At 46.6% G+C, this 22,395-nt stretch overlaps 1 protein-coding gene and 1 long non-coding RNA gene across 2 annotated transcripts in view; one reads left to right on the forward strand and one right to left on the reverse strand.

Annotated features, from left to right (window-relative positions):
• SORCS3 (sortilin related VPS10 domain containing receptor 3) overlaps positions 1–13,152 on the reverse strand; it is a 307,228-nt gene extending 294,076 nt beyond the window's left edge. The window contains exon 1 of the mRNA XM_042791658.1: positions 12,248–13,152. Coding sequence (XP_042647592.1) covers positions 12,248–12,853 — 606 coding nt within the window. The 5' untranslated portion in view covers positions 12,854–13,152. The remainder of the gene's footprint in view (positions 1–12,247) is intronic.
• Positions 12,700–13,500, forward strand: LOC122153351. Its single transcript, XR_006165240.1, has 2 exons — positions 12,700–12,786; positions 13,190–13,500. It is a non-coding gene; the product is annotated as an uncharacterized LOC122153351 (long non-coding RNA).
• Positions 13,501–22,395: the final 8,895 nt, after the last annotated feature.

Raw genomic sequence — 22,395 nt, forward strand, 5'->3', positions numbered from 1 at the left:
TGCAGCTCACTGAGACCCCAGGCCTAGAAGAACCTCCACTAATCAGTGACTTTCATGACAGTTAACCTTTGTCTTTGGGGAAAAAGATCATCTCCCATTTTACAGAAGACATATTCTCAAATGATCCAATATTTTATTTTACCATCTAACATATGATCTGATTCTTCAGTGCTAGAGTTAGACTTGCCTCTTTCCCTTTTCTGTGAGTTTTCACTAAGACACCTTCTCCCCAGTCCAGTTTATTGCCTGTTTCCAGTAGCACTACAGGAAGCCCAAATAAAAAAAAAAAAAAAAAAAAAAAAAAAAAATTAAAAGCACACAGAAAGCTAAAAAGCCACCAGAATAAAACCTCAGCAACTCAGAAAGGCAGGCTTTGTTACTTGTAGCATGTGGGGTAGGAACAACTAATGAAGATAATCTTAAATGAATTAAAAGCAAAGGAGAGTAGAATTGAGCGACAACAAAGAGATGCAGTGCAAGCAAACAGAGAATGCTACATTGCCATCGATGTTGCCTTTTGATTAAAGGAACAGAGTTCCCAGACAAGCTGGCAAAAAAATGAAGGTGAACAGTATTACTTGTAATTAAGGCCTCCTCAGTGCTGATGCTCTAGTTGTGTGTTAAGTTGACTTCAAAAAGAAACAGTTCCAGCTTTGGATGCAACAGACTATGCTGTCTGTGAGCATAGGAGGGATAACTTTGGAATCTATTGACCAATTTGAACTGAATTCAACAGGAGGGGGGAAAAAAAGTCACAGGTATAGTGAGTTCCTGTAAATTTAGCCGAGTGAAGAAGCGGGTCCCAAAATAGTATCTGGCCTGAACCATAAGCCACCCAATGTCCATTCTCATATCTGGCAGGGCTCCAGCTGCTCAATGCACTGACCACAACCAGCTCTCCAGCACACCTGTAATGCTCAGCCAAGGACACCCTCTGCCACTATTTACCCCTCCAAATGGGCAGCAGAATGAGGTATCATGGCAGAGATGAAAGAAAAAACTGAGAGAGAAAAGTCCTGGAAAGACAAGCAGCTAAGTGATAAATGATGGCTAACTTCTGTTGCTTAACAAAACGACCAGGCATTTTCTGCTCCTTCAGAGAACGGAGAGATCTCACAGGCCAGATAACTAAGTGTTCAATGCAGCTACTGGGGCAGAGCCTCAAAAACACTCAGCAGAAATAATAATCCCAGGGAGTGCCCTGGCCAGATCTTTCTCTGACATATTCCATATCCCATCCTTTTCTGAAAGCCCTTCTGTTTAAGGCTCAGCTAGCCAGAAAAGTCTGGCGGTGGACAGTTGAACCACCTCTATTATATCTCTGTAACACCTGATACAGACACTGACTGCATGAGGCTTTCTCCTAGTGTTGCTCCAGTAGTTGCCAAAGCACACTTGGATAAAAATTTTCTCTCTTCTAGAACAACTGTTCTCTCAACTAGCATGGCTATCATATTGGTTTGAAATCTCATTGTCTCATAAGCAAGCCTGTTTTCAAGACAGATGGCAAATGTGGTTTTCAAAGACCTCCTGCCTGATATGCAGGTCTGCCTACCTGCCTCTCCCACCACACACTGTGATCAAGGCTTCCCATGCACAAAGTCACCATGATCCTTCACATGCAGGCTCACCAGTTTTATGTCTTGGACCAGGCTTTTGATACCCAAACAGAAGCAAAACCCACTGCAAACATAGAGTTCATGCCAGTTCAGATAGCAGCTCTGTGCTGGAGTGCAGGGCCCCAGCCCCTGATACACTTCTGCACCCCTATCCATACACCCACTATAATGTTAAGTGCTACCAACATTTTACTGATTGGGAACAAATTTAGAAAGACACTGTGGGTGGCAGAACAAGGACATTACCCTTCACATACTGCGTCAGCCCTCCACCTTGCAGAAGACTGACATGGGGAGACACAGCCCAGGCACCATTCAAGACGGGCAAGAAGAAGATTTAACTGTCCTGGCTCACTCAGGAGTCCTCCACCTGCACCTGGTTTGGGACAGAGACTTTCCCCCATGGGTTGGAAAGTGTAATAGAAAGGGTGGGGAAACCATCTTAATGATTCTAAAAGCCGTTAAGACCCTTGAACATTGGATCCCACAACATTATCCCATGACAAGATTGCACAAACAGGTACACAGACCTACATGTACCCTGCTATGACTATCATCCTAAATTATTCCAACCCATTACAACAAGCCACATAATTCAGAGCCAGCTCCCAACCCCCTCAGCAGACAGATGTGACCCGCCTCCTGTCTCTATATTTCCAACGGAAGCCCAAATTCATGGATTCCACAGTCTCACCATGTCAATTCTCATCCAGCTCAAAAGGAGCTATGATTTGAAATAACTCAATCTGTGCAGCCATACTGGTAGAGGGGTAGAACAGCAGACAATGCTCTTAAATCACTTACATCCAGACCTCTGCAGTGTTTTTGCTTGATCAATCTGTTAATGATTTTAGCTGAACACATTCCACTTTTCTATTATTAATGGCAGTCCTGTTCTTCCCCCTCTTAGCTCATCTTCTCACATATTTTCTTCCTTTCTTCCACACAATCTCTTCTAAATAGAAAACACACAGCATCTGAGCTGTGGCAGATGAGTAAAATAAGTCTTTTATCATTAAGGAACCATATCCATAAGGGACAGGAGTCAAAAAAATTGCCTACCAACTTTAGTTCTGATCAGTAGCACAACCCAGAGAAGATCCATCCTCTCTTGCATGCCTCATTTTTTTAAAAAAAACCAAACAACAACAACAACCTAAAAACCTAATAATATAATACTAACCTTCCTTTTAGTGACCTTTGAATTACACAGCTGAAGTAAGCAGCATAAGAGCATTTTAAGTACAATCCTGTCTATCACACTGTAAGCACAAAATTAGTAAGGTTTGCTGGTAAAAGACAGGAAGCCTAGAACAGAGAAATGCCCACAAATACACTGTCACCCACCCCCCCTACCTTATGAAGAAAGAATTCTCTGCCCACCCCTCAACCCCAGGATTGGATTCTGACAGAGGCAAGTAAGGACTGCAGACAGGCAGCTCTGTTTGCCTGCACCTGATGGTATTGATCACAGCTGGGGGGGATTTTCCAATCAGGCACAAACAGCAGGGAAAGGCTAACAACCAATTAGAGCTTTGACTCCTTCCTCCCTGCACCCATCAGGTCCTAAAGCACTTTTGGCAAGGACTAAATGATTATGTTTTATGCATTCTCTTTCACCCAACAGCTTTTGCAAATATCCATCCATTTTAAACCTCAGCAACAGACCTGCATGTGGGTTAACTCTTTCTTGCAGATAGGGAAACCAAGTCATGGGGCAATGCACACCCCCATTGGGCACAATGGCAAGTCAAAAAATCATGAAGACAACCTACATGCTCAGTCTGCTCTCCTCTGGCACCCCACGGAAGCACATCCGAACTCAACCTATGTTTTTTTTCTCTGCCTTGAAAGTCAGCAGGAGCTCTGTGCTCAAGGCTTCCACTCCGTGAACCCCACACTGGAGTCCTCTACCAAATCCCCACAGGGGGCTCAAAGCATTTCCAGAACGTATCAGCAGCACCCCTGCCCACTGAAGGAGTACCAGAGGTACCTGCATGTTATAGACTGATGTAGTATCCAAAGCAATTGCTTTTAAGATCCCGAGGCCTTTAGCCTACTATTGACTTAAATGATTTGCTGTGGCTTGGTCCTAGCCTTTCCAAGTCCCAAACATCCATTTTAGTCCCAAGGACACCAAGAAGTGCAATCACTTCTCCCAGGAAGAAATGTTATTTTGCCCCACCATATAGTGGCTGTGGTGAATTCCAGTCCTTTCTGTCCCCCCCACACTCATAAGAAAGAAAAGGAGAGAGGAACAGAAATGCTAAGACTTGTGCAACATCAGGTTGGTCAAAATATTGCGGAGTCCCAAGTGGCAGAGACCTGTCAGGACAAGTGTGTCCTCTGCAGCTGAGGTACGCAGGAGAGAGGCAATGAAGAGCAACTCCCCTGCCCACACTTACCAGCTATAACTGGTGTAGGAGAGGGAGAAGATCGGCAGCAAAGTGGGTCTATCACCAGCTATCCTTCGGGGCTACTCCCAGAAGCAAAACAGGGCACGGCAGTTGAGAAGATGGAGGGTACATACTGCTTCAGTCAGGAGCAGCCAGGCTTCAGATTGCTGCTTCCTGGCATTGTAAAGGTTAACATCATCCCTACCCCCAAACCAGCAGCACTGCTGGTAGCTGCTGATGGTTTTACAGGCACATGACTCAGGCCGGAGGGGACCCGAGCAGATGAGACCCCTCCGGCACTGGGACTCCCATCTTCAGGAAAAAACCTGGCAGCAATTAGAGACGACACAAAAGGAAGATCGTATCAGCTGCAAGGGGGGTGAAATGCTTTACCACGGCCGAGTGCACGCTAAGACTATTTTCCTCTCGCGCAGAGGGAACCCCAGACAGCAGGAGTTTCACAGAGTCAATGACTCCAAGCGGGTGTTCATATCAATATTTCAGCAGTGTCTGTCTTTCCAGCGTGCATTTCCCAGGCCCCGGCTCCCCTCCCCATCCGTTGCAGCATTTTCCTTCCTTTAGCAAATGCCCACGCTCCCTCTAGCGCCCAGCTCTGCTTTCCACATATCAGCAACCCGGCACCCTTTCCTACAGCCTGCACCCCAGGGTGCCCGAATCACGCTGGAGCTAATTAAAAGTGATGCTATTTTGGGCACAACGGCCCTGTAGTGTTCTGCAGATCTGCCTCGCTAGCATTTGTGTTGCATATCAGAATACGAAAGGGAGAAAACATCGTGACAGCCTCAGTGTCAGGGATCCTCCTTGGACAAGAGGGCTTTACCACTCATTTCAGCAGGAGAGCAATCAGGTCTCCTTCAGGGCTGAGAGGGAGGGAAAATAAAGAGAGGTTTGATTATTCAGCATCAATCTTTTATGATTTTTATTGTATGTTGGGACTCTGCTGGCCACAAGGGTTGGGAATTGACCCTAAAGTTTTCAGAGCAGAATATTTATCAAATATGTTTAACACCCACACAGTCACGCTCTTGAAACATGCAGCAAACTTTATGCAGTTCCCACAGTCTCAAAACACCCCATAAAGGCAGGAAAGGGAATACTGCCATACCCTTCTTTTTGCATGGAGGAAACATTAACCATGATGCTGCAGTTTTCCCTGGACATTAAGGGGAAGTTAGGATTTGGAAATTTCTTTGCCTTGGATTCCTGCTGGGAGTTTAAGCAAACCAAGAAACCTACGTGCAAAGGTGTGGCTTCAGCAAAGCAATATTTTCTAACTGAAGTTTGTTTCAACTTAAAATCCCTGTTCGGCTCTGCCAAGTACATCACCAGATCAGTGTCCAGCTTTGCTTACAAGTAGGGGTCAAACTCCCACCTCCCAGAGCCAAGCGATAGAGAAGGGAGGGCTGTGCACAAGAGAGAATGAAGCTCATCCACCCACAGCCCTGGGGCTGAAATTCAGTGAATGTAAAGGTCCCATAGGTCTCCTCGCTGTACTGCCCCATGTTTTCTCTCCTCTGTACTCCTTTTTCATTCTTACCTTGCACATTTCACTGCTGTACAATACTGCAAGTTGAATTCCCAACCACAGTAAATTGGCCTAGATCAATTCTACATCAATTTACACTAAGGATCCAACCAAATACTTTGCTGCTTTGGGGACTTTCTGCATTTGCAGCATTCAATGCTTCACAAGGAACATGTCATTTAATATACTGTCTTGATTAGAAGCAGGCTGGACTCCACACCTTCAAACACAGATTCTCACTGGAAGATAAACTTGAGCAGATCCCAGACAAAGCCAAACCTTAACTCCATAACTGACAGGTTCCTTGCAATTGTCCTTGAATCAATCCCAACCATGAGCTCAGGCTTGGCCTTCAATCCTGAGACAATTCTGCATTTGTAAGAGAGTACTCATTCAGGGGAGCCTGTACTGCTCTCCTCCATTCTACCTACAGACATCCATGGAGCTTAAGGAGCATGACACTATGGTACAACTTAGGTAAATTCCTGGCTGTTTGCAAGACTGGCTTCCAGTATCCTTTAGTACAAACAACATTAAAGATCTTCGCTCCTTAACCTGAGCTTTGCCTGTTAGACGACACTGCTTTCGTAATTTTTCTAAAATCTCTACTACAAATCTAGCTGTAAATCTGGAAACTCTCAGAAAGTTTCATCTTCCCACATCCTTGCACTTAAGAAAAGATGTGTCTCATCTCACCTCCCTTTTGGGAGAAATTTCTCCTGCCTAACATTAATTATCTGCTCAAACCCATTTTCAAAATACTTTGTCATCTAATTGGATGAATGTTTTCCATAAAAAAACTAATTAAAGAATCACATGGCTGTTTTTGTTTGCATTTAAATCACTGTGAAAGCTTAGCCACAAATCCTAGGCCTCATCCCTGAGCATGAAAAAGTCTGAGTACTGAGGCCTGAAGGGAAACTGCTGACAGGCACCTAGCACAGGAGCAGTTCTGTTACTGAGCTCTGAGCTACAAGAACATCAACAACTTGCTGCACCAAACAGGGTAATGGCCTAGGAAATCTGCCAGCTTCATGGGATCCACAATCAACATCAAGGCCCATCCACTGGACATTGACCTGGCTTTGCAATGAAACCAGTCTGGAGAGAAATAACCCCAAAAATATTTTCCAGATGCCTTCTTCCTGCTCTACTGACTCAACACAACCATAAAAGCAATGGCTATGAAAGAGTTTCCTTTTTATTTCCCCATCTTCTATTTGAATATTAATTAAAAATGGATTGGCAAAGTCCTGGAAAAGGACTTTAGCAGCTAACTCAATTACTAAAGGTAGTGGAGAAGTAGAAATGCATCGAGACATAGTGACACAACCGGCCCACCTTCAATAGCAATGAGGCCACAACCCAGTCAAACGCCATTTGAGAAAGAAAGAGTCTAGAATAGCAATTAAAATATCTATTCAATGCAGTGCAATTAATATGATTGCTCTGTCACTATCTTGCACTCTAGGAGTAAACATTTCAGACTGAAGTCCAACTGGACCATTGGAGCAGTTACCCATGGCTGACAACTAAATGTAGCATCGCCTGCCTAAAGATTCATTTTCTCCCCTTCCTCCCTTCCAAGCACAGCAGTCTATTTGGAATTGCAAATATTGCCCATCTCGTTCTGCCCATCACACACTGCATTGCTAGGCATCTTAATGAAAAACTACCTGGCACACAGCAAGCCCATCAGCCTCCCCAGCTTGTAATTCGCCATGGGAGTGAGTAATGTCTCAGCATCAAACCACCAGTACATTAGCAGATCACACCAGAACGCTGCCAACAGCATTCAGAAGAATCATTCCCGGAAGAGACAGGCTTCACTGAGAGAACTTGTACAACCTGCTTTTCCCTGCCAGCCCTCAGATCCTGCACAGGGTAAAGCAGTAGGATCACTGGTAGCAAGAGGAAAAGAATCACAGAAGACCATTCAGAGCAGGGTTGTTCCTATCAGATCACATCTACATCAGTCTTGGAAAACCTCCAAAGACTGAGATTCCCAAAACTTTCTGGTACCTTGCTGTACCACTCTCTTTGATAAGAAACTCTTCCTAATGTCCAATCTGACATATGTTGTGGCTGTTGCCACATGTTAATTCCTCTTCAGCCAATAAGATAAACTGCATCTTCTTTCTAACTATACTTCAGGTGGTTGTAGGCTACTGTAGTACTGTTAACCTCCTCTTTACCAGTCTCATTCCAAAGACATCTCATACTCCGAGACTCTGAAGGCCGACTGGACCTCCGGACAAAACAGCGTAGCATGGCTGACAAGATAAAACAAGGCCCCAGTGCAGTCTCTCACCAGCTCTCCTCCTGTCTTCCCCAACTTTCAGAGTTTGGATCATACTATAAACATCAATGCAATTGCAAGGTCTGCACAAGTAGCAGCTATATCACTTGGGCACACTATACTTCTCCAGGTTTATCTTCTGCACTGCTTGCACTGCATTGAGATAAAAATACGCACTGCTGACATTTTTCCTATAGTATGAAAAGTCCAGCCCCTAGGATCATATAGGAACTTGGCCTGGCTGAAGCAACCTAAAATATTGCACACGCCTTAGACAAATGCCCTCTCCTGCTATTGCTGTGGCATTATAGTGCGTTTCCTCATCTTTATGTCTAAAGTTTGCCTGTGGTTACTAGAAAGGTAAAGGCATGTATACATGGGATAGCTAAAGCACACTGTGATAAGCTGAGGCCTCTCCATAGATAATGGTTTGAAAATGTCTTCTAGAGGCTAAAAGAATGCTAAAAATGTGCATCTTTGCTTCTTATATTGGAAAAAAAAAAAAAAAAAACAAACACACCCACAATAACACAATTTGCAGTACTCCCGTCATGGAAAAAGCATGGACAGAATTAAGTACTTCCTATAAACAGCTACATTCATCAGAGTGACAACTCTGAAACCTGATGACAACAGTCACCATTTACCATGATAATAGTGACCATATCAGGAGAACAAGCTAAGTATGTTTTATCCACTGTAGCTTGTTTAAATCTCTTGAAAAAAAAAAAATATTGTCAAGAAACAAGATAGCGAGATTTAAAGCTCTAACAGCATTAAAGGTGATGGTACTTATTTTTGCAGGTTCTTATCCTAGTAATCAGGGAGAGAGGAAGGAAGACAAGATAATCTGAGGAATCATATCATCTTCACAGGAAGGTTGGAGTGAGCATCTGGTGAGCAGAACAAGGAAAAATTTCATGCAATAACATAACCATCTAGAGAGAGGGAAAACAGGCGTAGAGGATACAACTGCTCATCGAATGGCACAATTTGTACACAGTGTATGTTCAGAGAGGAACGACTTTGAAAAAAGAATGGCTTGCAGATCTTCTGGGAATAAGAGCATTTTTCACTAAAAATTCTCCTTCCTTCAGAAAAGCCTTAGCAAGAAAACACTTTATCTGATCTCTACCAGGTCCCTCAAGAGCTTCAGTGGCCTCTCTCAATAAATGCTTCTATTAGGGCAGACTGATACTTGAAGCCCAAGTACCAGACTCCTTTTCTTAATATCAGACTCACTGAATTAAGCCAAGTCCCATTCCAAAGAACACAGAGAATACAAACCTCATTTATTCACAGAATAGTATTTTTGCATTTTCCTAACAATTTCCACTTGAAGATCTTCAGGTATCGTACAAAGCAGAAATGAATTCTGCTCCACACCACCACTTTGTGGTAGCTAAGTAGTACTATCCTCATTTAACATGGAAAAGCTGATCCAGAGAGGTTAATTGTCTTTCCTAAGGTCACAGAAAAAGCCTCTGGGCAGGACAAAGCAGAGAACCCAAATTCCCCAATCTCACCAGCCTTTTGCCTCTGTCCTAATCCTGACCTCACTATCTGCAAATGGAGAAAACAAAAGTTTGTTGCCTGGAAGGGATTATTTTTTTAATAAGTTAAATTGAGATTTGAGGGACGTGAGAGAAAAGGGGGATAGGAGACAGAGGGGGAGTTGCTCTTAAAATACTTAAAAAAAAAAAACCACACAAAAACCAACAACACAGGAGATTTTTAACATTCTAGGTAACACGACATGCAGCAGCTGCAGAGATCTCCCTTTTGTGGAGTGTCTGTAGATTTATACATCCCAGTAAAAACCTGATTTTTTTATTACCATGCTTTCCTCTTCTTTGCAAATCCATCCATTTCTTAGGAATCCCCCAGCACTAATGTCTGATTTGAAATATGCTGCTTCATTGCATGAAATTTGATTGATCATGGTTTTAATAAATCATAAGTGACAAAAGCTTAGATTCTGAACTCTGTTCAAGTAACAGGGAATTGGTAAAAGCAAGCTGTACACCTCTTTACTGCTTTGGTAGCCTGTAAACAATAGTATATACAGACATGTCCTACCTGCTCTCCTAGGTCATCTGGCATGATATTAACTCACGCGTCATGATTTTTTGGCCATTTTCAATACACCTTCCTGGTGCTTTACATCTACTGTGACCTAAGAAAATACAATGCTTTGAGGTGAAAGACTGGGAACCAGTGTGGCTAGCAAAAGAAGCCACACTGCTTCCCTAAGTGACCTTGGGCAAATTGCTTGATGGTCCTGTGCCACAGACACCCCAACAGTAGAATTAAGTAAAAACTGAACTGCAGCAGAAAAACGGGCATTGGATTCAGCCTTCTCTGCTAATAAATAAAAGGACCCTGGTTCAAGCATTTTACTTTCTTCTTACACTGTTTAAAAAAAAAATTAAATCCAATTAATCACTAAATGCAGTGTGTTTTCTCCAAGAGACAGGAGAGAAAAAGTCTCCAGATGTTAAACATCTTATTAGAAAAACCACAAAAAGATAACACTAGTATGTATTAACATCCTTGCTTTTCCTTCCTATAAACACCACACCGGCAATAAACACATCTTTTGCTTTTGCTTGTGAGTTGGAAGCTTTCAATGCATGTTATGTTGAGGTACAAAATCTTAATGGAAAGTCACGAACAATGGAGATGTTTTCCTATATTACCCTTCTCAATCACCTGGAGTTAAAGAATAATGGAAACTAGTTATTTAAATGGCATATTTCTGTAAAAGAAACCAAAAAAGGAGGGAGAATTTTCTAAAAATCACTTTCTGACCTGCACTTTAGGAAAAATAACCTTTCTTTCCCCTGCCAATGCCTACAGAATGAGTTTTTTTCTGCTACTTCAACCAGAAATACTCAAAACTAATGGGAATCCATGAGGGGAAGGGATGGGGGGATTTTAGCTTCTTTTGCTCAACACTCCCTGATTCAGCACCAAAATCAAACAAAAGAGAGGCCATATAGGTTGTTTTCTTCATTACATGCCATGTTATATTAAAAATAAATAATCCTAGAGACAAGTGTAGTGCTAAAACATACCATGCATCTACTTTCTCTTGAATGTTTGCTTTCATCTTTAATGAGAGTGGAATTCATGTCTGGCAAACACAGCTGCCTCTAAAAATTGGTTAAATCAAAGTAACATCTACATTGCTGTCAGAATTATTGCCTAAGTAATAATAAATAGAGAAAAAAACTTCCAGTCAAAAAAATTAAGAGGTGGTTGAATTGCACATTACGAAGTTATAGCTGATACATAGATAGTTACACATAGATAGACAGATAGATAGATAAACAATTTTTTTTAATGACTGCTAAGTTTCATGAAGAATGCATCTGAAAATCCAGCTGATCTGTTTTATGATGTTAATTGCTTTATGCCCATTTCCAATAATGGCAAAACAATAAAAGAGGCATTTTCAAGGCAGTGGCAAGCTACAGTAATTACAATAATGGGAATATTGTCACCAGACATAAAGGTTTCCTGGAGTCCTTTAAATTACATCTGCTCACAGACTTTACACTAGAATGGAAATAGGATTTCTGATACCATGTTAAAAGAAAATTGAAGTTACGTCCACAGCCATCTGCCGGGCGTTGCAAAGCAGGGTGCGAAGGAGGGCCCCGCGCTACCACCGCACAATGGTGTGGGGGCTTTTGGGACACCCCACACAACGCACGCACGGTCCCCCAGACTTTCAGGGACACCTCAGTGACTCGTTATCATTGACCTCGGGGGAAAAACATGGAACGCCATCGATTTTTTCAAAACTTTTCACTGCGCTTGCACTACCTCCTTTCTGAGCTCCTTTAACTTGCTGCGGGGCTTTCCACCCCCTTAACGAATTAATGGGATCTCTCGTGTCGCCAGCATGCAGAGCGGGGAACAGGAGGGCTTTTACCACCTGTACCGCTGCACATCATTCATCCCCCCCGGCACAGAGGCAGCGAAGCGTGCCGGGGTGTATATCACATATGAAGAGCCAGAGAGAAGGGGGACCCAGCTGTGCGGGCACACGGGACAGACCGGAGCAGGGAGCCGGGCTCGCCCCGGCGCAGGGGTGGATGAAGGCTCCGGCTGCCCGGCCGCTTTGGCGGCGGTTCCGACCGCTCTGCCCCCGGGGGCGGAGGGGGGGAGAAACGTGTTCCCATCCTCTTTCCTCTCTCCCCAGGAAAACTTTTCTCTTTTCCCGCGGCCATCGCTCCCTGCCGCGTGTGTGCCCGTCCCCCCCACCCCGCGACCCCCGGCGCTAAGAGCACGGTGCCCGCCAACCGCCCCCCCACCCCACCCCCGCGGCAAGCGCGGCACCATCCCGCCCCGCAGCCGGGTCGGTGGGACCGATACTCACGCTGCTGTTGTGCCCGGACCAGTGCACCATGGCTTGGTTGTGCGCCGCATCCCCGGTGAGCGCGAAGGTGGTGCTGCTCAGCTTCAGCTCCTCTGCCCCCCGCAGCCGCGCCGCTCTCCCCTCCTCCGGGGGCCCGCGGGGCTGAACCCGGCCGCCGCGCTGCCCCTCGGCCGCGGGCACCCCCCGGCCGCCGCCCGCCGGTAGCGCCCGCCGCCCCTCGCTGCTCCGCCGGCTCCGCGCCGCCGCCGCCGGGCCCCGGCCCCCGGGCGCGCCGCCGCCCGCCCCCGCCGAGCGGAGCGCCGCTCCCCGCGGCCCCGCTCGGCCCCCCGGCTCCCCGCCCGGCAGCGGCTCCGCGGCGGCCGCCGCCCCAGCCGAGCCCCGCGCTCGGCCGCCCGGCCAGCTCCGTAATCCCCGCGGCGGCGGCGGCGGCGGGTGTCGCTGCTCCTGCCTAAGGCGAGACGAGGAGGACGGCCAGGAGGGCGATGGAGACGAGCAGGATCTGCAAGTTATTTCGGCGCCGGTGCAACACCAAGAGAGAAGTAAGAGCCATGTCCAGGCGAGGAAAACGGTGTGGCAGGTCGGAAAGCAGTTAGTCCCCTTCTCCATGCCTTTGCGGAGCGAGTCGGGGGGCTTGCAGAGGGAGGGGGGACGAGGCGCAGCGTTTAGGGCTTCTTTTTTTTTTTTTTTTTTTTAAGGAGAAAGGGGCCGGATTCTAATTATAATAATTATTATTTGCAAAAGGCTCCTCTTTCTCTCGCTCTCCTTCTTTCTTTCTCTTCCCCCTTTCTCAGCCTCTGAGACGATGACCAGGGAAAAAAAAAAAAAAAAAAAAATGGAAAGAAGGAAAAAAGAAAAAAAAGAAAAAAAAAACTCTCTCCCCGGTAGTTGGATTCTGTTCCTTACTGTTGGTGGATTTTTTTTTTTTTTTTTTTTTTTGAAAAGTGCTTTTCAGTGAAACTGTTCACGTTCAAGGATTTGATCAAGTGAGAGGGTAACACCACACGGGGGGAGGAGCCCCGAGCCTTGCCAAGCCGCCGCCGCCGCTGAAATACACCGCCGAGTCACCAGCCGCGCCGCGCCGGGGGCCGGGAGCGGGGCCGGGGGCGGGAGCGGGACACCGCGCCGCGCCGAATCAGCTGGAGCATCACCCAGCCGGTCCTCCCGATTTGGTACGTGTGCTCCTGCCGGAGACAAAGCAGCCGTCATCCGCTGCCTCTCCTGGTGTATATTTACATACACTCGTGTTTACAGCAGTGTAGGTGTTCCTCAGCCTGTCTATAGGCGCGCGTGTGTATGCACAAAGGCTGGAGATGGGCAAGGCGGGGGTACAAGGCAGCGCGGCTGGGATGAGGGGCTCCGGGGTGAGTCCCCGCGTGTAACAGCGTACCCACGGATTCGGCCACCCAGCAGCACCGCTCCAGAGCCGGCTCCGGGCATGTGGATATGCCCGTGCCGAGGGGAGCCTCCCGGTCGTGGGAACTCGCGCGTGTGCGTGGGAATCCCAGCAACCTTGCCACCGTCCGGAAGGGGAGACTAGCCGGATTTATTTGGGGGGCGAATAAACCAAGCCAGGGCAGGATCTGCGGGCAGCTGGCTGCTGCAGCAGCATCTCGGGACTGTGTGGGGAGAAGGCGCGGGGGGGACACGCGTTTCTGTAGGTGACGGCAGCGCAGCGCTCCCCTCCCACCGCAGGGACGCGGCGCTTCCCCCGGCCACGACACCGGCTTTTGGCTGGCAAAGCCCAAGGAGCCTTTGCAGCTTCAGCACCCGGACAAGGTGTGAGTAATCGCACGATGCGAAGGGGAGAGGGCAGGCTGCCGCCTCCCACGGCTGCGGGGCGTCCCCCCACCCTCCCTGGGGTCACCCTTGTCACAGCCACCCGTGCCTGTGCCACGTCCCTCCGGAGCGATTCATTGCAGCGACACGTCGGCACCTTCTCTTCACATCAAACCCACGGTCGACCTTCCCCCGTTCTCCTCCTCCCTTTGAAAAGTGTCAATAATTAGCGTTTTGTTAATCGTGCCACCCTCCCACTTACCCCATCAGCCATTCTTTGCCGTCCAAGGACGGATCCACCAGCTACGTGGTTCTTCCCCCCCTCCTCCCCTCCAGCGCCAGTCCCACAGCGGGGACGGCTCAACAATTTCTCCCGCCTAACGTGGGTCGCCCAGCCCTCCCGGGAGGGAGAGGGGGGGACAGAGAAAGGGCGGGGGAGATGGCTGTGCCCCCGCTGGGAGAGGTTTCCTTGCTGGCCGGTGCCCCGCGCTTAACCACCGCCTGCTGCAAAGCGTCTGACTCGGGCGGGGGGGGGTCTGTGCAGCCCGGCTGCCGCTGGGGAGAGCGAGAAGCAAGTTGGAGGTGGGAGGGGGAAGAGAAGGCAGACTGCAAAAACCGCTGGCTGTTGCAAAGAGGGGGGAACTGGCGCTAAATGACTGCAGGAGTGAAAAGAGGGTCCGGGGTGGCAGCCGGTTTGCAGAGAAAAGCACTAACAGCTCCGGGAAGGCGACGGGGGTGGGGGCCGTTACCCACGGGCACGGCCCTGCCCGCGAGCCGCAAATCCCCATATGGAATGGGAAAGTGGGAGGTGGGGGCAGGGAAAGCAAATCACCAGTCCCCGCTCCCCCCAACCCAAAGGATGTTATTTGTGGCTTGGAATCGACTCCTTTTCAAACTACGCTGACAAAATGTTTAGGAGATGACATTTCATTTGTGTGGGAGCAGTGACGTGGGCCTCAGCCAGAGCTGATCCATAAAACCCCGGGCGAGGGGACTGCACGAGCTGCACACACCTGTGGCAGCGCTGCCCTGCGCGCACAGAGCCGGGCCAGCCCCGAGACTGAACCCTCCTGCCACTTGTAGAGGAACAACATGGTATGGGGACCAGGAAGGAACTCAGCTCTCTCCCCAGATCGACGGCTGCAAAAAGTGTCCCCAGGTACGTGGCATCAGCGGCACGCGTGCCACCCCTGGATCTTGCCACTGCTATGCACTGTGAAGGGATGCACTGCCCGCCTAACGTAATCCTCCTACAGTGAGGCTGCAGCCGTGACACGCAGAACTTGTCCTTACATTCTGATTACAGTTTCTCCAGTCCCTCTGGACCCAGCAGCAGCTCGCTGCTGCTCCTGGAGATTTCTGCATGTCCAGAACCCCTGTCACCACAAAGTAAAAGCTACCATGGGGCTAGAAATTGCCACTGCTTAGCTACTGTGCAGTCCACCTAGTCCCATTTATCTTCTCAGCTTTCCTGGACACCTAGTCCTTGTTCGCACCTGGATCAGCCACTCATTTGTGCAGCATCATCCCTGATTTCATGACCAAAGCCCACCAACACCAAGACAGGACTTGTGGACACATCTCCTTTCCCATAACCTGCCAGCACAAGGCATTGCTCTGTGCCCACCACATCGCTCCTTGTCACCACAAGAGCCCAGCTGTGCTGGACATGGCACAGAATGTGATGGGCTTCATGCACAGGTGTGTTCACCAACACTTTCCTAAGGGCAGTACTTTCACCACCCCAATAGCAAGTATCTCCTACCCTGCAGGCTGAAGAGCTGTTACCTGCAACTAAGATCACCCTCTGTGAGTACCATCCACACCTGCCACACTCAGGGACAACCTCAGACATTCAGTTCATACTATGTCAGCAAGATCACCCCAGGCCCTCATTCCTCAGACAGATACCCACAGGAAGTGCTGGTGTTTCTAAAGAAAATCCTAAAAAAAAAAAAAAAAAAAAAAATTAGTGCCTGCTTATTACTGTTAAATAATAGGACGTACATGTGAAGTCCCACTGATAATGTGGGACTGCCTATTAAAATCTCCCAGCCCTTAGCAGAGACCTCGGTGCCAAAGAAGCAGCAGTGCTCTCTAATCCCTTTCCTTCTCTAGAAGACAAAGGTAACGTGAGCAACATCCCCATCTCCTGCACGATTTGCGAACTGCGTGCCCATCACCAGCACACAAAAAAGGGTTCTTTCCAGTTTGTACCATCCCTGTTGCAGGAATGTCAGGTTTGCTTCAAAACTTGGCCTCCTGCATGACGAGGTGACAGTGAGGATGTCATTTGACATCCCTAGATTTGCACAGTCTATATCCAAGAATAGAAATTAAATAGTCCAACACAGTATCCATTACAGACCGTTTCAATCCTTGGTCTAATCCATTACAATCTGCTTTAATCCCTACCCAGCTGCAAACATCCATTCAAAGAAGCAGGGGTTGGTGTTATATTCTGTTGGACCATGTTGATTTTTAATTGATGTAAGGCAACCATATGCCATAGCACCAGGCAATGCAGTAGATTTCTAAGTAAGCAAGTAAGTAAATGTTCTGGAAGGCAAATTGTGGCACAGATATAAAGCAGCAGAACATGCCTATAACCAAGGGGGAGCTGGGTTCAATTAAGGAAAGAAAAACAATTGGGGGAGCTATGGTTTTTTTGGAGGGGATGATTTGGATGGAAGAAGTCTAATGACACTATATAAAGAAAAAAAAAGAAATAGAGCCTGACAATCATTTCAGACCAAAGCCTTTTAAAATAGCATTGATCTTTTGGAGGTTTGGTGATGATTTTTTGGTTTTGTTTTGCTTTTTTTTGTTGTTTTTTTTTTGTTTGTTTTTTTTTTCTATTCTGTGACTTTCATTTGGGAAAAAAAATTAAAACAAAGAGTTAACTCCTATCACACATATCAGTAACTTCACCATCAGTACCTCCACTGCTGGTTGTAGACCTGCTCCCCAGTACCCCCATCCCTTCTGTTTTGCCCAGTTCTGCCCAGCATTGCTCCGTACCCCTCTCCCCCCGCAGGACTGCACACACCCAGGCTTCCCTGGAGGCTCACTGTGTCTCCCAGTCACTGTCACCCCAAGAAATTTCTGAGTGGGATCTGGAACCTGAAAGAAAGGGGGGGAGGAGGGTGAAGGTGTGGAGATGGGGAAGAGACCATAAGAGTAAAATTTAGAGTATGAAGAAAAAGTAATGGCCCCGTTACACAGCACTCTTCACACACATACAGTCTCCCAGGTCTCCAGTACTACTTAAGCCCTCCCAAGGGAGGAAATCCCACATGTACTAAGAGAAAAAATCAATGCTTGTTTCAGTTAACTTTAACATATTTGTTGTGTGTGAGACCCGTCACTGGAAAACAAAGCAGCTCTGTGATAATGCTGTCTTGTTTACTAAGGAAAAGCCTGAATCTACCTAAACAAAAATCATTAAAAGCCATAGTGTCCCTATATCCTCAGACTAAACATCATCTGCAGGCAGGACCCCCACCATTTCTGCTGGTACAGTACTACCACCATTATGGGACAGATTTTCTCCTAGCCCAGTCAGTCAGGGTGTGCAGCTGACAGTCTGCCTTGGAAGCACAGCAAGCCCATGGCAGGGAATCTTCAGCATTGCCAGACTTGCTGCAAAGCTCCTGAGCAGGGTCTGCAAAAAAATACTGTGCAGATGCTGCAAGAGGGAATCTAGCTCCTGCACTAAACGATGACGTGGGAGTCTAACAGGCTACCGCACAAGCACGCAGCACGGGTACCACATGCCTGCATGCCAAGGGAAGTGTTTTACACATCCTGGGTCATGGGACATTAGTGGGACAATTTGATCACAGCTGATCTTGGAACAGGGTTCTCAAAGCGGTGGGTGCCCTCACCACCTCACAGAACCTCTATTGTCTTGATCAACACCATCCACACAATGTCCCAGGGCAGAAGTGTGTGCCACAGGCCACACTGGAACTGCAGCAGGTAGAGGCTTAGCAGAGTGGAGAACCGCTTCTGTGGATCTCACCCTTGGGCTCACAACTTCACCTGCATGAGCAGATGCAATGCCAGGTTTGGTGACTGGCCTGTCTGCATCCCTCCTTTTGATTTTTCTCTATCCAAACACCACATTTGTGGGGGACAAAAGAGCCCCTTTCATTCAGGAATACTCAGACAGCTCTACTATCTTCACCCACAGTTAAGGCTGCCCAAAAGGTGCACAACTGCACAGCTCAGGTGAAGGATTTGGTGACACACAGAGGAGGCAGAGGCGTTTTGAATGCTCTTGGGAGATTCTGCAGGTTTTAGATCATGATCCTAGTTAATGTTGGGTTCTGGTGTTGGTCCTAAAGCCAAGATAAGAAAATCCCCTTCTGCTGATAATCAGCATCACCAGGAACGCAAAGAGCTTATCAGAATTGAATAAGTGCATGGATTTGCAGCATATATAAAGATAAGTTGTGCAGCACACAAGTTCACTCTGTTGAACTCACCATGTACTGCAGGTTGCACCTATTTCTATCTTGGAAACTCCAGTCAGAAATACAAGATTCCCTGTCTCCCAGACTTCAAGTCATCCAGGACCACAGTAATATACTAGATTTTCAGAAGCATTTGCCAAGTTTTTGAAAGTATGCTCCTTAGCATCACTTAGAAAACTCTGGGTCAGGACATTCAAGCCTGCAGCCCCTCTTTGCCTTCTGAATTCAAAGAACCCCTCTAAAAAGCTCAGTCCAACTGTGCCATGTATATTGAAGAGATGTATAATCATGGCTTAAGACATTATAATATCCAAGAACATGCTATGAGTACAAAAATATCCCATTTGAAGAAAATCTGACTAAAACCAGGGAATATGACTAATATTCACATGGTTACTGATTCAGAGTCAATGACCCTTGTCTCCCTTCACGTCCCAAGGTATCCCTCAGTCTCACTGGTTCCGTGAAGAAAAGGAATCCTCTCTACTGTTAGAAATGTTGTGAACCTCTCTTTTGCTTTTAATTTCTGGTTGTTAATGAAGCCTCATGTCTGTGACTGTTTAGGAGTGGCTTTTGCCACTAAGAAGCAGAGCACAAATACTGCCTTACTGTGCAAAGTGTCTTTGTGAATATGAAACTTCATCTCTGCTTGTTCCACTCCTTCCACAGGGCATTGCAGGACCTGGAAAGGTACAGGTCTTCTCTTCAAGACACTCACAACAGGATAACAGTAGCTACTGTGATTTCAGGCCCTTGAACAGAGCGAGGTTTAGCACAAGCAACCTTTTGGTAGAAGGAAAGCACAGTGGCATCTTGCCACCTCTTGCTGCTGGGTAAACACCCTCCCTGTTGTGCCAAGAGAAGAGGTATTCGTCCTTAGCTACTGTGCCTGATGGAAGCAACCAGTTACCATCCAGTTCAGCGCTGCTGCCTGAGCTATTCACGTGACCCACATTAACAGTCACCAGACAGTTAAAGCATTTCATCTATTCCTTATTTTGTCCGAGACAGGATTAGGATAATGGAGGAGCTCAGCTGGCATATCTGAAGGTGCAGTAAAAAAGTAGCTGATGACTGTACTGTCAGAGAAGGACTTGTCCCTGTCACCTAAGCATACTTCGTATTTAAGCATAGGCCTTGAATTAGGGTTTAAAAACCACCAGATTTCACTAGTCACTAAAGTGGGGCCATTTCAGAAGTGACTTGCATTTATAGAACCTACAAAAATAGGGATCTTGAGAGGTCATGATTCATTTACCTTTCTCTAAAACAGACTCAACTGCATTTAAACCAAAGCACAGTTCAACGTGAAAATCACAGCTAAAATAGTAGGATGAGACTCAGTTAAAAGGGAGAGATTTTTGGAAGATGTGAAATCAGCCAATGACAGACAAATTATGCTCTATCAAACTCAAGCTGTCCCTCCTCACCCCACATTGTGGTAGAAGGTCTATTGCCAGAGCCTATCTCTCCATCCTCTCAACAATCCCACTGAAAAGGTATCAACAGATATTCTCTAAAGCCTATACCCTCTCTTGTCCTGAACATCTTAGGTTCCAAATTTCCAAGACTTCTCATGGCTTGTAGGTTCAACAAAGTCAGCTGCTCCCACTTCAGTTCAACAAGATTAAATTTCCATGACTCCCAAGCACCTGCTGATTGGGATCCTGTTTACAGACCAATCATTGAAGAAACAAAAAATATTATCAAGTGTAACTAAAGTTGTGTGGGGTGTGCACTGTCACTTGTATCTTTCTAGTCCCCACCAAGGGATGCTACTATCTGAAACCCACTGATTTTTGTTTGACACAGGTTTCCCCTCTTAGAGGAGTACTAGGACTATCTTGTTGCAGAGACCACTGTTATGATCTGAAGATTGCAACAGTGTCATCCCTAAAGCAGATTAAGGTGTAATCAGCCCTTCAATGCTGTACTACCAGCTGTAAACCAAAGTCCCCATAAGGCCACAAGTCACACAACACAAAATGCAATTAACGGGATAATTTAGGAACATGTCACTGATCGGAGGTGACCATACCTTCTCCTAGCATTCCCATGCAGCACAGTGCTAGCTTCCAGGGCAACCGGATAATATAATGTTCTCAGCAATCCCAGCAGACTTCCTTCCTCCCCTAGTCTTCGGGAGAAGCCCCAAGGGAGGAAATTCAAAGGACTTTGTAGCTTCAGAAAAGAGGGACACCAAACATCAGCTACATCCAGGTCCCCACAGGCTACTGGCAAAAGAAACAGCAACAACCCACAAATCCACAAGGATGGAAAACTTCCTTCATAGCCTCCAGCCAACCAGATACTGTGCAGGAGACGCTTTAGAAAATTCTCCTGTAGAAATTAGAAACAAGACAGAAAAATAACACAAACTGCCTTTTCTCACCTCACAGAGCACATACCGGAAGAATGAAGCTGCTGTGGTCAGTGACACAGAAACAGTTCTCCACAATTAAGACTTTACTCTCACCCCAGGTACTTCTTCCGCTTTGTATCCTCTTCCAGACAGATCTTTCCCTCTTCTACTCCTCCCTCCCCTCACCCTTGAGATAGACCTAGAAGGGGAAGGAGCTGGTTTTGTTTCTTCTCTACTCAAGCTAAATCCAAAGCAATGTGTGTGTGTGTGTGTGTGTGTGCAAAGGCAGAATTTTCTTAGCAAGCTAGAGAGAAACAAGTCTGGCAGGAACCCCGGCTTTGATGGTAAGGACTTTGCAGGAGGATGTTCAACCTGTCACAGCTTGGTGCTGTTTTCTCTCCCACAACAAACACCATCTTTTAAGATTCTCATCTATGGCTATTTCCTTCCCTTCTTTTAACAACAGCACCAGACAAGAGAAAAAATGAACTACAGCACTGAGAAAAGACTTTATACTAGTCAACATGAATGGAAAGGTGTATATTTAGTGGGCAAGAACAAAACAAAAAGGAAGTATTAATACAAAGAAAAATAGCACAGAACTACAACAGCAAGCAGCTGGCTGTAGGCAGGTGTTTCTTACCAAGTCAGTCCTGGCAGTATCCCATATCTTCGGTGCACTGATTCATCAACAACTTACTCCTATAAGGAGCCAGGTTGAATCAAATCTCATGTAGAGTTTGAAGCATTCTGGAAGGGGGAATCTCAGGCAAATTCATGTTCCCAACACCTCTAAGACAGGAAGTAGGGCAAAACTAAGTGGCAGCTATTATAGTCTTTGCTAGGCTGTCTTGGCTGATAGCTTCAATTCATGGGGGACTAACTGAATTTTCACATAAACACAGGAAATTAGAAAAAATAATACTGGCCCCATAAAGAGAACAACATGTAACCCACACACAGTGTAATGCATGCTCAGTTAACCCACACAGTATAATGCATGCTTAGTAGTGGTCTGGCAAAGGGCAGGCATCATTGCTGTATGCACTTCCAATATGCAAATGCCAATTACTAAGTTAATAATAATTTAAAATGTAGCAATGACTCAAGGTTCTATCAGGCTTCAGTAAAAGGCCTGCAAACTCGGCAAAGAGACAATCCCTACTCTGAAGTTTAGATTATGGCTTGCAGACAACACACAGGTTCACTGCCTTCAAAGTGCAAATGAGAACAGCTAAGGAGGCTGGTCTTCACAAAATAAAAATACCACTGGGGCAAATCAGGGAGTCCATCTGGGGAGGAAGGAGGAACAACCTGCACAGGCATTTTGCGCAATGCAAAAGCGTGCAGCAGGACAAGGGATGCACAGGCTGAGGAGCCAAAACCTGTCACTTCCCTTCCCTTAAAAGAGCACCTGACCACAGCATTTGTCACTCCAAACATATAGTATATTTATTCTGTGTTCTACTAAGTTATTTAACAGCTGCTTTCTTTTGGTGGTGGTTTAAATCTATTCCTCAGCTTTGTTACAG

This window comes from Tyto alba, unplaced genomic scaffold (assembly GCF_018691265.1).
Source record: "Tyto alba isolate M040663 unplaced genomic scaffold, T.alba_DEE_v4.0 Super-Scaffold_1, whole genome shotgun sequence".
NCBI classification, from domain to species: Eukaryota; Metazoa; Chordata; class Aves; order Strigiformes; family Tytonidae; genus Tyto; species Tyto alba.